We start from the raw sequence: 12,132 nt of genomic DNA, 5'->3' as shown, positions 1-12,132 counted from the left end.
CCCCCTTCTCGCAGATGTGGCCCTCCTCACTATCGAGGGCCCACCTCAAGGAAGGGTTTTGGGACCCAGAGAGGTGGCATGTGAAAACGAGGGGATTGAGGGGTTTTCTAACAAAATTTTTAGTCAAATTTTTAAGGGGTCCTAGGGAGGGGGAGGGTCAGATTGGAATTCGGGTTGTGGGTATGGGGGATAACCCACAAGGGGGAGGGTCGGGTCTGGCAGTGAAGCGTGGCGTGGGGGATGGGGGACCCGGGATCGAGGGGGGGGTTAGAGCTTGTCCGGATAGTTTTTTGAACATCAGTACTGTAGGTGGGAGGGGTAGATATGGCAGGAGCAGGGGGCCATATCGTGTTAGGGGAGTGCGCACTCGCTGTCTACGAGCGGTGGCGTGCTCCAGCCCCCAAGGCTCTACTCGCTCCTCAGGTTGCATAGACCCTCAGGACCCAGGCCTTCGGCTGATGCTGTGCAATGCCAGGTCCGTAGTAAATAAAGCCCCCCTCATCTGTGATCTTGTTCAGGAGGGGGGTGCGGACCTGGCAGGTATTACGGAGACCTGGTTGGGCCAGGAGGGGGGGTTCCCCTCGTTGAAATGTGCCCGCCAGGTTTCCAAGCATTCCATCAGCCGAGGTCACAGGGGAGGGGCGGGGGGGTAGCGGTTATCATTAAAGAAGGTCTGAGACCGAGGGAGGCCACTGTTCCTCAGACGGCCGGCTGTGAATCCCTTTTTGTGAAATGGGGTCATGGGGTTCAGATGGGTTTGCTGATCACGTACCTGGCTCCCTGCCACGTGGCAACAGCCCTGCCCGAGCTACTCAACGTCATCGCCGCGGTGGTGGTTGATACCCCTAAGCTTATGGTCATGGGGGATTTCAACCTGCCGTCCGTGGGTGAGACGTCAGAGATGGCTTGGGAGTTCACGGCTTCCATGACAGCTATGGACCTGACCCAGTTAATTCATGGCCCTACCCACACAGGGGGAAACACGCTGGATCTGGTTTTTGTCTCTGGACAGTGGTTGAGGGATCTTGATATAGGGGATATAGTTACTGAACCCTTGTCATGGTCAGATCACTCTCTCCTTCTTCTCGACTTTCGAACCGTTGCACCCCGCCGCAGGGAGGCGGAGCCGGTAAGATGGTTCCGCCCCAGGCGCCTGATGGAACCTGACAGATTCCAGACGGAGCTTGGGCCATTTCCTGAGGTTCTGGCACACGCCTCGACTGGAGACCTGGTGGCCGCCTGGGATAGGGCGGCTGCTGGTGCTCTGGATCGGGTCGTGCCTTTGCGGCCTCTGACCCGGCGCCAATCTCAATTGGCTCCTTGGTTTACCGAGGAGCTGAGGGAGTTGAAGCGCCGGAAAAGACGCCTAGAGAGTAGTTGGAGGGCCAGTCTTCTTGAATCTGACCGGACACTAGTAAGATCCCACATTAGGAATTACTTAGTGGCGATAAAAGCAGCGAAATGTAGTTATTTTGCTGCTCTTATTGTGTCATCAGATAATCGCCCGGCCGCCCTCTTTAGGGTGACTCGCTCCCTGCTCCACCAGGAAGCGCGGGAGGACCCCTTGGAGGGTAGAGCCGAGGATTTTGTTCAGTATCTGTATGACAAAATCACTCAGATTTGGGAAGATTTGGACTCCGACTGGGTAGTCTCAGGGGGAGAGACAGGGGCAGGTCTTGAGAATGTTATCTGGGATGAGTTTGATCCTGTGACCCCTGAGGACGTGGACAGGATTCTGGGCAGACTGAACGCGACCACTTGTTTATTGGACCCGTGTCCTTCCTGGTTAGTACTGGCTTCCCGGGAAGTGACACGAGGCTGGCTCCAGGGGATTATAAACGCTTCACTGAGTGAGGGTGACTTTCCTGCCGCCTTGAAAGAGGCGGTGGTGAGGCCTCTCCTCAAGAAGCCTTCCCTGGACCCGGCAATGTTGGTAAATTATCGTCCGGTCTCCAACCTTCGCTTTGTTGCGAAGGTTGTTGAGAGTGTGGTCGCGCAACAGCTCCCCCAGCACCTGGATGAAACGACGTATCTGGATCCGTTCCAGTCGGGCTTCAGGCCCGGGTACAGCACGGAAACGGCATTGGTCGCGTTGGTTGATGATCTCTGGAGGGCTCGGGACAGGGGGTGCTCCTCTGTCCTGGTCCTGTTAGATCTCTCAGCGGCTTTTGATACCATCGACCATGGTATCATGCTGCACCAGTTGGAAGAGTTGGGGGTGGGAGGCACTGTGTTGCGGTGGTTCTCCTCCTTTCTCTCTGACCGGTCGCAGTCTGTGTTGACAGGGGGACAGAAGTCGACCCCGAGGCCCCTCATATGTGGGGTGCCGCAAGGGTCGGTCCTCTCGCCTCTCCTGTTCAACATTTATGTGAAGCCGCTGGGCGAGATCATCCGTGGTTTCGGGGTGGAGTACCATCAGTACGCTGACGACACCCAGCTGTACATCTCCACCCCGGATCACCCCAACGATGCCCTTGAAGTGATGTCCCGGTGCCTGGAGGCCGTACGGATCTGGATGGGGAGGAACAGGCTCAGGCTCAACCCATCCAAGACTGAGTGGCTGTGGTTTCCGACGTCCCAATATAGTCAGTTGACGCCATCACTGACTATTGGGGGCAAATCATTGGCCCCCACGGAGAGGGCTCGCAACTTGGGCGTCGTCCTGGATTCACGGCTGTCTTTAGAAGAGTACTTGACGGCCGTGACCGGGAGGATTTTTCATCAGGTTCGCCTGATTCGCCAGTTGCGTCCCTTTCTGGATCGGGACTCGTTACGCACGGTCACGCATGCCCTTGTCACCTCCCGCCTGGACTATTGCAACGCTCTCTACATGGGGCTCCCCTTGAGGAGCACCCGGAGGCTCCAACTGGCGCAGAGTGCGGCCACGCGGGTGGTTATGGGGGCGACATGGTGTTCCCATGTAACACCTCTCCTGCGCGAGCTGCATTGGCTCCCGGTGGTCTTCCGGGTGCGCTTCAAGGTTTTGGTTACCACCTTTAAAGCGCTCCATGGCTTAGGACCTGGGTACTTGCGGGACCGCCTACTACCACCAATAGCCTCCCACCGGCCGGTACGCTCCCATAGAGAGGGGCTCCTCCGGGTGCCGTCAGCCAAACAATGCCGACTGGCGGCCCCCAGGGGGAGAGCCTTCTCTGTGGGGGCACCTACTATCTGGAACGAGCTCCCCCCAGAGATACGGAGGATCCCGGATCTGTGTACCTTCCGCCGCGCCTTAAAGACCTTACTATTTCACCAGGCCGGCCTGGCCTAAATTTCCCCCTCTTTTATAAAAGATTTTTAAAATTTTAAATATCTTTTAGTATTTATATATTCAATTTTAAATTGGTTTTAAAAGTTTGGGGTTTTAAATTTGTCGGGGCCAAAATTATTTAATTTGATTTTATTCTATTTTTAAATTTTGTATTGTATGTGTTTTTATTGTTTGGCTGTGCACCGCCCTGAGTCCTTCGGGAGTAGGGCGGTATAGAAATCTAATAAAATGAAAATGAAATGAAATGAAATTTACTAGGGCGACCAATGCCATTTCCGTGCTGTGACCACGCCTGAAACCAAATTGGTAAGGATTGAGGTAGTCAGTTTCCTGCAGGAATTGAGGGAATTGCTGCGCCACCACGGACTCAACAACCTTCGCTAAAAAGCGAAGGTTGGAGACTGGATGGTAGTTGTTAAGAACGTCAGGGTCCAGGTTAGGCTTCTTAAGGAGGGGTCGAACCACCGCCTCTTTGAGTGCAGCGGGGAAGACCCCCTCCCTTAATGAAGCATTGACAACAGCCTGGATCCAGTCTCCAGTCACCTCTCTGGCTGCCGAAACTAGCCAGGAGGGACAAGGGTCCAATAAACACGTGGAGGACCCCAACCTACCCACAATCCTGTCCACGTCATCCAGCGAAACCGGCTCAAACTCAACCCAGATGTTTCCACCAAGACTAGCCCCTGTCACCTCAACGGACTCTGTCCAGTCGGAGTCCAACCCGGTCCGAATCTGAGTGATTTTATCTTGCAGAAACTATGCAAAATCCTCAGCACAGCCCTGCAAGGGATCCTCCCTCGCTCCCTGATTAAGGAGGGAGTGGGTCACTCTAAACAGGGCTGCTGGGCGGTTTTCTGCAGATGCAATGAGAGTGGCGAAATAGTTACGTTTCGCCACTTCCATCGCCACAAGATAAGACCTAATATGAGTTCTTAGTTGTGTTCGGTCGGACTCGGATCGGGAGGATCTCCAACCACCCTCCAGGCGTCTTTTCCGACGCTTCATTTCCCTGAGCTCCATGGTGAACCAAGGAGCCGCCCGGGATCTGCATCGGATCAGAGACTGCAAAGGCGCGATTCGATCCAGGGCCCCCACCACAGCCCGTTCCCAGGCTGCGACAAGGGCCTCGGATAAATCGTGAGCTAAGGAGGCGGGAAATGACCCAAGCTCCATCAGGAACCTTTCAGGTTCCATCAGGCACCTGGGGCGGAACCATTTTACCGGCTTCGCACCCCTGCGACGGGGGATGGCGGTGGGAAAATCAAGCCTAAGGAGGGAATGATCGTTCCATGACATTTATCCACCGTCCAGAGAGAAAAATCAGGTCGAGTGTGTGTCCTCCAATGTGAGTTGGGCCATGTACAATCTGAGTTAGTTCCATGACCGTCATGGAGGTCATGAACTCCCGCACCAACTCAGATGTCTCACTAGCCGACGGCAGGTTGAAATCTCCCACAACCAAAAGGTTGGGTAGTTCCACTGCCAATTCGGCTATGACATCTAGTAGTGCGGGCAGGGTTGAGGCCACGCAGCTGGGGGAGAGGTACGTGATCAATAGCCCTGACTGAACTCCAGGGTCCCATTTCAAAAGAAGGGATTCACACCCACCTATCTGAGGAACGGTGACCTCCCTAGGACTGAGACTTTCCTTAATAATTACCGCCACTCCTCCGCCCCTCCCCTGGAGTCGCGGCTGGTGAAGTATCCAGAAACCTGGGGGACATAAACCACGAGAGGGACACCACCCTCCGGTCCCAGCCAGGTCTCAGTGATACAAGCCAGGTCTGCGTTATTCTGGATTGTAGTTTTGTTAAGATATCTTAAGATTTTTTTAAAAGGTGCTCAGATTCATTATTACAAACATAACATCAATAATATACACAAACATAAAATTAACTTAATTATAAGTAATCTTTGGTATGTTTTTTTCCCAGAAAACAGGAAAATGCTGGCATAAGTTTTTTACCAGTAATCTATAAAAGCTGGAATCCAAAATACAGTGAGTCATTTTGGTCAACTTCTTGGCCTTCTTTTGACATTTTCACAAACCATGTGTTATTTGTTCTTTGGATATATTTGCTATTCTAACTAATTAACTATCTTGGGCAGTTAAACTGTTCTGAGGAATGCTTTGAGTATATTTGTTTTTCTGCCAAATTCACTACCTTAAAGTTTCTAAAAGTCTTCCTATATTAGCCTGTTAAAGCAAAAAGTTAACAGAAATTGTAAGTAATTATGTTATAGCTTAATTTTTTATGAGTTATAGTTTAGTACATATCTTGAGCAAATTTCCCCAAAGCACAAAAATCTTTGCAAAATCAAAATCCTTTGTTCACATAAATCTGTTCATACTCATATTTTAGTGTTTTAAGGTTGTTTTTGCATATGCAGATGTTTTTGTACTTCAGTTAACAGATCTAAGTGCAGACAGACATATCAGGCAAAATCTGTACTTCATAAATTGCATGAAGTCCAGTTTTGTGATTCAAAAAGCCTATTTGGTTTTTAAAATACTATCAATATACTGTTGTAACCTATTTCCTGCATTTTAAAATTCAAGGAAGAGGAATTTTTTTGTTTCAATAGAGTGGTCCAGTTGGGAAGCGGATCAGATATTTCTCTAATGATAAATTTTAAATGAATGGCCAAATACGTACCATGGCATCATTTAAATCCATGTTTAATTCCATTAAAATTAATTTGAACTTTTATAATTCAGCTATGCTTTGTAGCCTTAAAAAAATCAAAGTATGGAAGACAATATAAATATATATAATTATTGTATAGAGGCTATATGATTATGAATAATACATAAGATTCAGATAAAGGTTTTCGTAATTTGATATTTGGGAAAAAATTTCTCTCATAATTTGACATCGGGGGTCATTCAATTAAGTTTAATAGTTTGAAGTTATAAAAAGAATGACTCTTCCTCACATTCCATAGTTCATGTAATTACGCCAACAATGTTGGTTTTAAAAGAAATGGAAACCATGTATGTCAAATATCTCTAGATAGCTAGCATTCATAATGATAACATTTCTAGTATTGGGAGAAGTATCCTCTTAATATCAATTGCTGGGGAACTTGGATGTGCCTGTTGTACATATGGACTTGCCATAGATATCTGTCATGGCAATGTGGAAACAAGTTGTTGGATTAAGTTAGTTTTATATGGTATCCAGCAGAATTCTTATTTTGGTTTTAAATGCTATGGCATTTAATGCTGTGTGATGAGGACATGAAAGTTTCCCTTGCAGAAAACTTTCCTTGCAATTGCTGCATTACTGAATTGCAGCTTGCTTATTGACTTAACTAAGAGGTTAAAAAGAAATATATATTTTACGTGTCATTCTAGATAACTTTTTCCCTGGTTTTCCCCCCCTGCATTTTAAGTTCTTTCAGTAGTTAAATACTTGCAATAGAATTTCTTTAAAATTAATTAGGATTGACAATTACATTTGCCATAGGTCTTAAAAGTTCAAGTTGAATATTTTCTTTTTTGTTTTAAATATAAAGATCCTGCAAACAAGGAAGAAGTTACAAATTCAGTGAAGAAAAATAAGGTCTGTTCATATTGTATATTTAAAATAATGAAGATTTCAAATTATTTCATTTTAAAAATCTTCACTTTTAATATGTTCCTAGATAAATTTTTCTTCTCCTTCATATGTTTGAGCTATTGCATTTTCTGTTTTGTTGACATTTAAACTAATCATTGTGAAGTTAACTTATGGTACTTTTGAAAGAATTTAGAAATCTTAAGTTTGAAAAATGTACTGTTTTATAATATTAATTAGTTCTAACTAAAGCACAAGTGTCAAACTTGCTGTGTCACATTGCTGTCATTTGACCTTTTGCGACGTTTTCCCATTTGTGGAGATGGGGTGGGCATGGCCTGTTCTTGACGCATCCGGCCCGTGGGCCGCCAGTTTGACACCCCTGAACTAAAGGATATACCATATTTTTTGGAGTATAAGACACACTTTTCCTCCCTAAAAGTGGGTGAAAATTTCAGTGCGTCTTATAGACCAAATACAGGAGTGTATTTGGCCTCCCGGACCCTCTGTGTGTCGTGTTTTCGCCCTCCCCGGCCCCCAGAAGCACTCTGCAGTGCTCCTTACATCCTGTTTTCACCAAAAAACGGGCCTGTTTTCACAAAAAATGGGGTCATTTTTGGACTCCAAAACCCTTTCCATGTCTCGTTTTCACCCTCCCCAGCCCCCAGAATCACTCTGCAGTGCTCCATATGTCCCGTTTTCACCAAAAACGGGTCTGTTTTTGGCCTGCAAACTGCTTCTGGGGGCCGGGGAAATCAGGACACGTGGAGGCCAAAAACTATTTTTTTTATTGTTTTCCTCCTCTAAATCTAGGTGTATTTTATAATCCGGTGCGTCTTATAGTCCGAAAAATACAGTAATATAAGTAAAATTGGGCAATTGAAATAAATACATCTATGATTTGTTTTAAACACTAATTTATAATATATTTGTTTTGGATTACTGTTTTTATAAAGTCATGTCATTTTTAAGCATGGTAAAATTAAATATGTTAAACATTTTCAATTTCTTAAACTGCTATTTAAAATAGCACACATTACAAGAAAGTCTCGTTGAAATCTCATTAAAATGAAAAGTATACCTACATAAAACAGCTTGTAAATTGTTTTAAATAAATACAAATGCCTACATGCTAACTGATTTGTCATAATTTAAACTATTGAATGGCTTATTTAAAAAAGTACAGTTCTTGAAAAGAAAAGTGGATTTATTTAATATGACATTTAATTTACTGCATCCAGTTTTACTCATCACACTATAAAAAAGATGTTGAGACTCTAAAAAAAGTGCAGAGAAGAACAACCAAGATGATTAGGGGACTGGAGGCTAAAACATACAATGAACAGTTGCAAGTACTCAGCATGGCTAGTCTAGTGAAGAGAAGGACCAGGGGAGATAAGATAGCAGTGTTCCAATATTTGAGGGGCTGCCACATAGAGGAGGGGGTCAAGCTATTTTCCAAAGCACCCGGAGGCCAGACAAGGAATAATGAATAGAAACTGATCAAGGAGAGACTCTACCTAGAAATAAGGAGAAATTTTCTGACAGTGAGAACCATCAACCAATGGAACAGCTTGCCTTCAGAAGTTGTGGAAGCTTCATCACTGGAAACTTTCAAGAAGAGACTGGACAGCCATCTGTCAGAAATGGTGTAGGGTCTCCTGCTTGGATGGGGTGTTGGACTAGAAGACCTATAAAATCCCTTTCAACTCTGTTAAACTACAGTATACACTATTACATTCATCTCCCTAATGTTTTTATCAGTATGCAGTATAAGAGCCGAGGTGGTGCAGTGGGTAGAGTGCAGTACTGTAGGCTACTTCAGCTGACTGCTAGCTGCAGTTTGGCAGTTCAAATCTCACCAGCTCAAGGTTGACTCAGCCTTCCATTCTTCTGACGGTTAAATTAGGAGCCAGATTGTTGGGGGCAATATGCTGACTCTGTAAAACCGCTTAGAGAGGGCTGTAAAAGCACTAAGTGCTATTGCTATGCAGATGATACTCAAGTTAGACATCTCTATCTCAGACTAAATGAAGGATATATTATAGTGGAATTCATGATCAAAATCAATCTAAGCAAGACAGAGTGGCTTTACATTTAGAATCCTATTCAGGGATTATTTCATCTTTGATACTCAATGGGATGGTGTTGCCCCATGGAGAGGTAATCTGCAATCTAGGAATCATCTTTGGGTCACATTTCCTGCTAGAAAGCAGTGGCCAGCAGGAACTTTGGCCAGGTTAAATTAGGTTGGTGCACTATTTTGTGGAACAAGAAACACTAAAAGTGATTACACATGTCCTTCATACCTTCCTTATGGATTTCTGTAATTTGCTTGATATCAGCAAGCCCTTGGAGACAACTCAGAAGCTTCAAATGCTGCAAAGAGCATAGTCCATATACTTACTGAAAATACTTCTAGATAATTCCATTGCTGCAGGAAATGCATTGATACCAACATGTTTCTGATTGAACTTCAAGGTGCTTGTTATCACTTAACAAAACTTTCTATGGCTCAGTGCCTAGATGTCACTGAAACACCCTTCTCTCTATTGATTCTGTTTGCTTAATTTGAGACATAAAGTTAGCTGTTTTGGAAGGCTGTTGAAATTTGAGTGCTGTAGAACTGGTGCTGATAATGTCTAACTGGCAGTTCAACAACCAATGTCATGTACCATTCTGTCATTAAAAAAATATTATTTGATAATATTGCAGTTTTATGCATAGTCAGAAGTAAATCCCATAAATTCAATGAAATCTTTTTCTTTGGTAACTTGAGATGTAGATGAACATATATCACACAAGATCAGGATAATTCTGATAGTTTGACAGTGATGAGGAAAGAAATGAAATCTACAAAAATCAAGTTAAAACAGTATCTTTAATTTACAGTCTATGCCATTCAGCAAAGTCCATGCTATTCTACCTTGAGAGGGCTTTTTGATTAGTGAAAGAGGGGTAGTTAAATCCAGATCATATCTTTAGCTTGTGTGTAGTCATTGTGTAGCTTTCAGGCCACAGCATCTTGCTGATAATGTTAATACTCTATAAAATTAATAATTAAACAAATCATTAGATCTATGCAGATGCTTAGTAACAAAGAGATAAATAATATTTCAGAAATATAACTCAAATTCTAAAATATTCAGAACTTTAAGAGAAGATTGAACTAACATTCATGAAATGACACACACACACACACACACACACACACACACACACACACACACACGTAACCAAGACTTAAAGTAACTGGAGAATTCAAACTATCATGGGGTTTTAGTACATTTAAAATATCTACAGTGTATCTGTGATCACTAATATTCATCATCGGTGTTTGTTTTTTTAAAAAAACACATTCTAATTGAAATGGCCTAACTATAACGTATATTTCAGCTTCTTTGATTTCCAAGTAGCGCTTTCAGACCAAATGTATAGGATAGGGTGCATACTTTTGTGTGCAAAATGTGAGCTCTCTCATGCAGGTTGTTGTTCTTGTTGTTGCTGTTAGTTGTGAAGTTGTGTCCGACACATCGCAACCCCATGGACAACATTCCTCCAGGCCTTCCTGTCCTCTACCCTCCTCTGGAGTCCATTTTAGCTCACGCCTACTGCTTCAGTGATTTCCTCCAGCCACCTCATTCTCTGTCGTCTCCTTCTTTTGCCCTCAATCTTTCCCAGCATTAGGCTTTTCTCCAGTGAGTCCTTCTTTCTCATTGGGTGGCCAAAATATTTGAGTTTTCAGGATCTGGCCTTCTAAAGAGCAGTCAGGATTGATCTCCTCTGGGACTGACCGGTTTGATCGCCTTGCAGTCCAAGGGACTCACAGGAGTCTTCTCCAGCACCATAGTTCAAAGGCCTCAGTTCTTGGCGCTTAGCCTTTCTTATGGTTCAACTTTCACAACCATTCATTGCAACTAGGAAAACCATAGCCTTGATTATACACACTTTTGTTGGCAGGGTGATGTCTCTGCTTTTTAGAATGCTGTCTAGATTTGCCATAGCTTTCCTCCCCAGGAGCAAGCGTCTTTTAATTTCTTGGCTGTATCAACTTGAATCCAGAAACTTGAAAATTGCAAGTATTAGTGCTTTGTTGACTTTTTAATTCAAAAGAGAAAGCGAGTGAGTGAAAGTGATTTGAAAAAATATGGCGCCCAGCATTTGAGTTAACGAGCTAGTGAAAGTGGATTTGTGAAGCCTTCCTGCTTTGCTACAAAGTTATAAAGCTGCTACAAAGTTGCTCTATCTAAAGAAAAAATTTCTTTTTCTAAAATTTGACTTTGTTTTACTTTAGTTTCATTTGATTAAATCTGGGGGACTTTTTTAGAAGTTTCTGTGGAAGAGGGAAAGGAAAAGGAATTTCCCTCTTCAGAAAAACTAGCCTACGTGGCAGAATGGCTTCAAAGAAGCAGGAAGGGAAGGCAACAGGGGGGGGGGATCCCCCACACACAAACATGAAACGCAGCTTCCCCCTGCTCAACAGTTACAGATTCAGAAAAAAGAATTTGATGTGGGAGATTTAAAAGAATTTATTTTTTTAAAACTTTGGATGATAAATTTCAAAAATCTCAACAGGAGATAGATGACAAACTTCAAAAATCACATCAGGGGATAGATGATAAACTTCAAAAATCACACCAGGAATTTATGCAGGAAATTAATGAAGTTAAAGATATGGTGAAACAGAATCAAAACAAGGTGACCAAAAAAATATCAGAAGTGGCATCTGGCCTGGCAGAATTTATTGGGAAAGTTGACTTTACAGTTGAAGAACTTAAATCAGAAGTTAATGTTAAGATGAAAGACAATGATTATAAAATTGCTGATGTTGACAATAAAATGCAGAGAGTTGAAGACGAGATTGTTATGATACAATTCAGGGCAATGGAGTTCGCTATACGGCTTCGGGGAATTCGAGAGGAGGAAAGACAGGATTTGAGACAAGTCTGTTCAGAGGCCTTGGCTAAGATTCTACAAGTTAATCCTGATGTGGTTTTTCATAAAATAGACAAAATTTACAGAGTGAACTCTTGGGTGGCCAGACAAAGACAATTACCTAGAGATGTGGTCATATATTTTACAGATAGAGAAATAAGAAATGATATCCTGCAAAAATCCTTTTACACTTCTGTACAAGTCGGGGGCTCACGAATTGGAATTTATAAAGAATTGCCTCCTAAAATGTTGAAAGCTAGAAAAGAATTTGGCTTTCTTGTTAAGGAATTGCAAAATTTACAGATACCCTTCCGGTGGGACGCACCAGCTGGAGTAATTTTTAGATACAAGGGAGAAAGATGCCGT

At 43.7% G+C, this 12,132-nt stretch overlaps 1 protein-coding gene across 2 annotated transcripts in view; it reads left to right on the top strand.

Annotated features, from left to right (window-relative positions):
- The window catches only part of SCAF11 (SR-related CTD associated factor 11), a 79,541-nt gene that overhangs the window by 21,802 nt on the left and 45,607 nt on the right, over window positions 1–12,132 (top strand). For both annotated transcript variants that reach the window (XM_070947972.1, XM_070947973.1), the window contains exons 6-7: window positions 5,206–5,270; window positions 6,791–6,837. In XM_070947972.1, coding sequence (XP_070804073.1) covers window positions 5,206–5,270; window positions 6,791–6,837 — 112 coding nt within the window. The remainder of the gene's footprint in view (window positions 1–5,205; window positions 5,271–6,790; window positions 6,838–12,132) is intronic.

The sequence above is a fragment of the Pituophis catenifer genome, unplaced genomic scaffold (genome assembly GCF_029215685.1).
Source record: "Pituophis catenifer annectens isolate HBS135680 unplaced genomic scaffold, rPitCat1.0.hap2 SCAF_7, whole genome shotgun sequence".
NCBI lineage: Eukaryota > Metazoa > Chordata > Lepidosauria > Squamata > Colubridae > Pituophis > Pituophis catenifer.
Note: the sequence above shows the minus strand (reverse complement) of the source record. Positions and strands in the feature narration are given on the sequence as shown.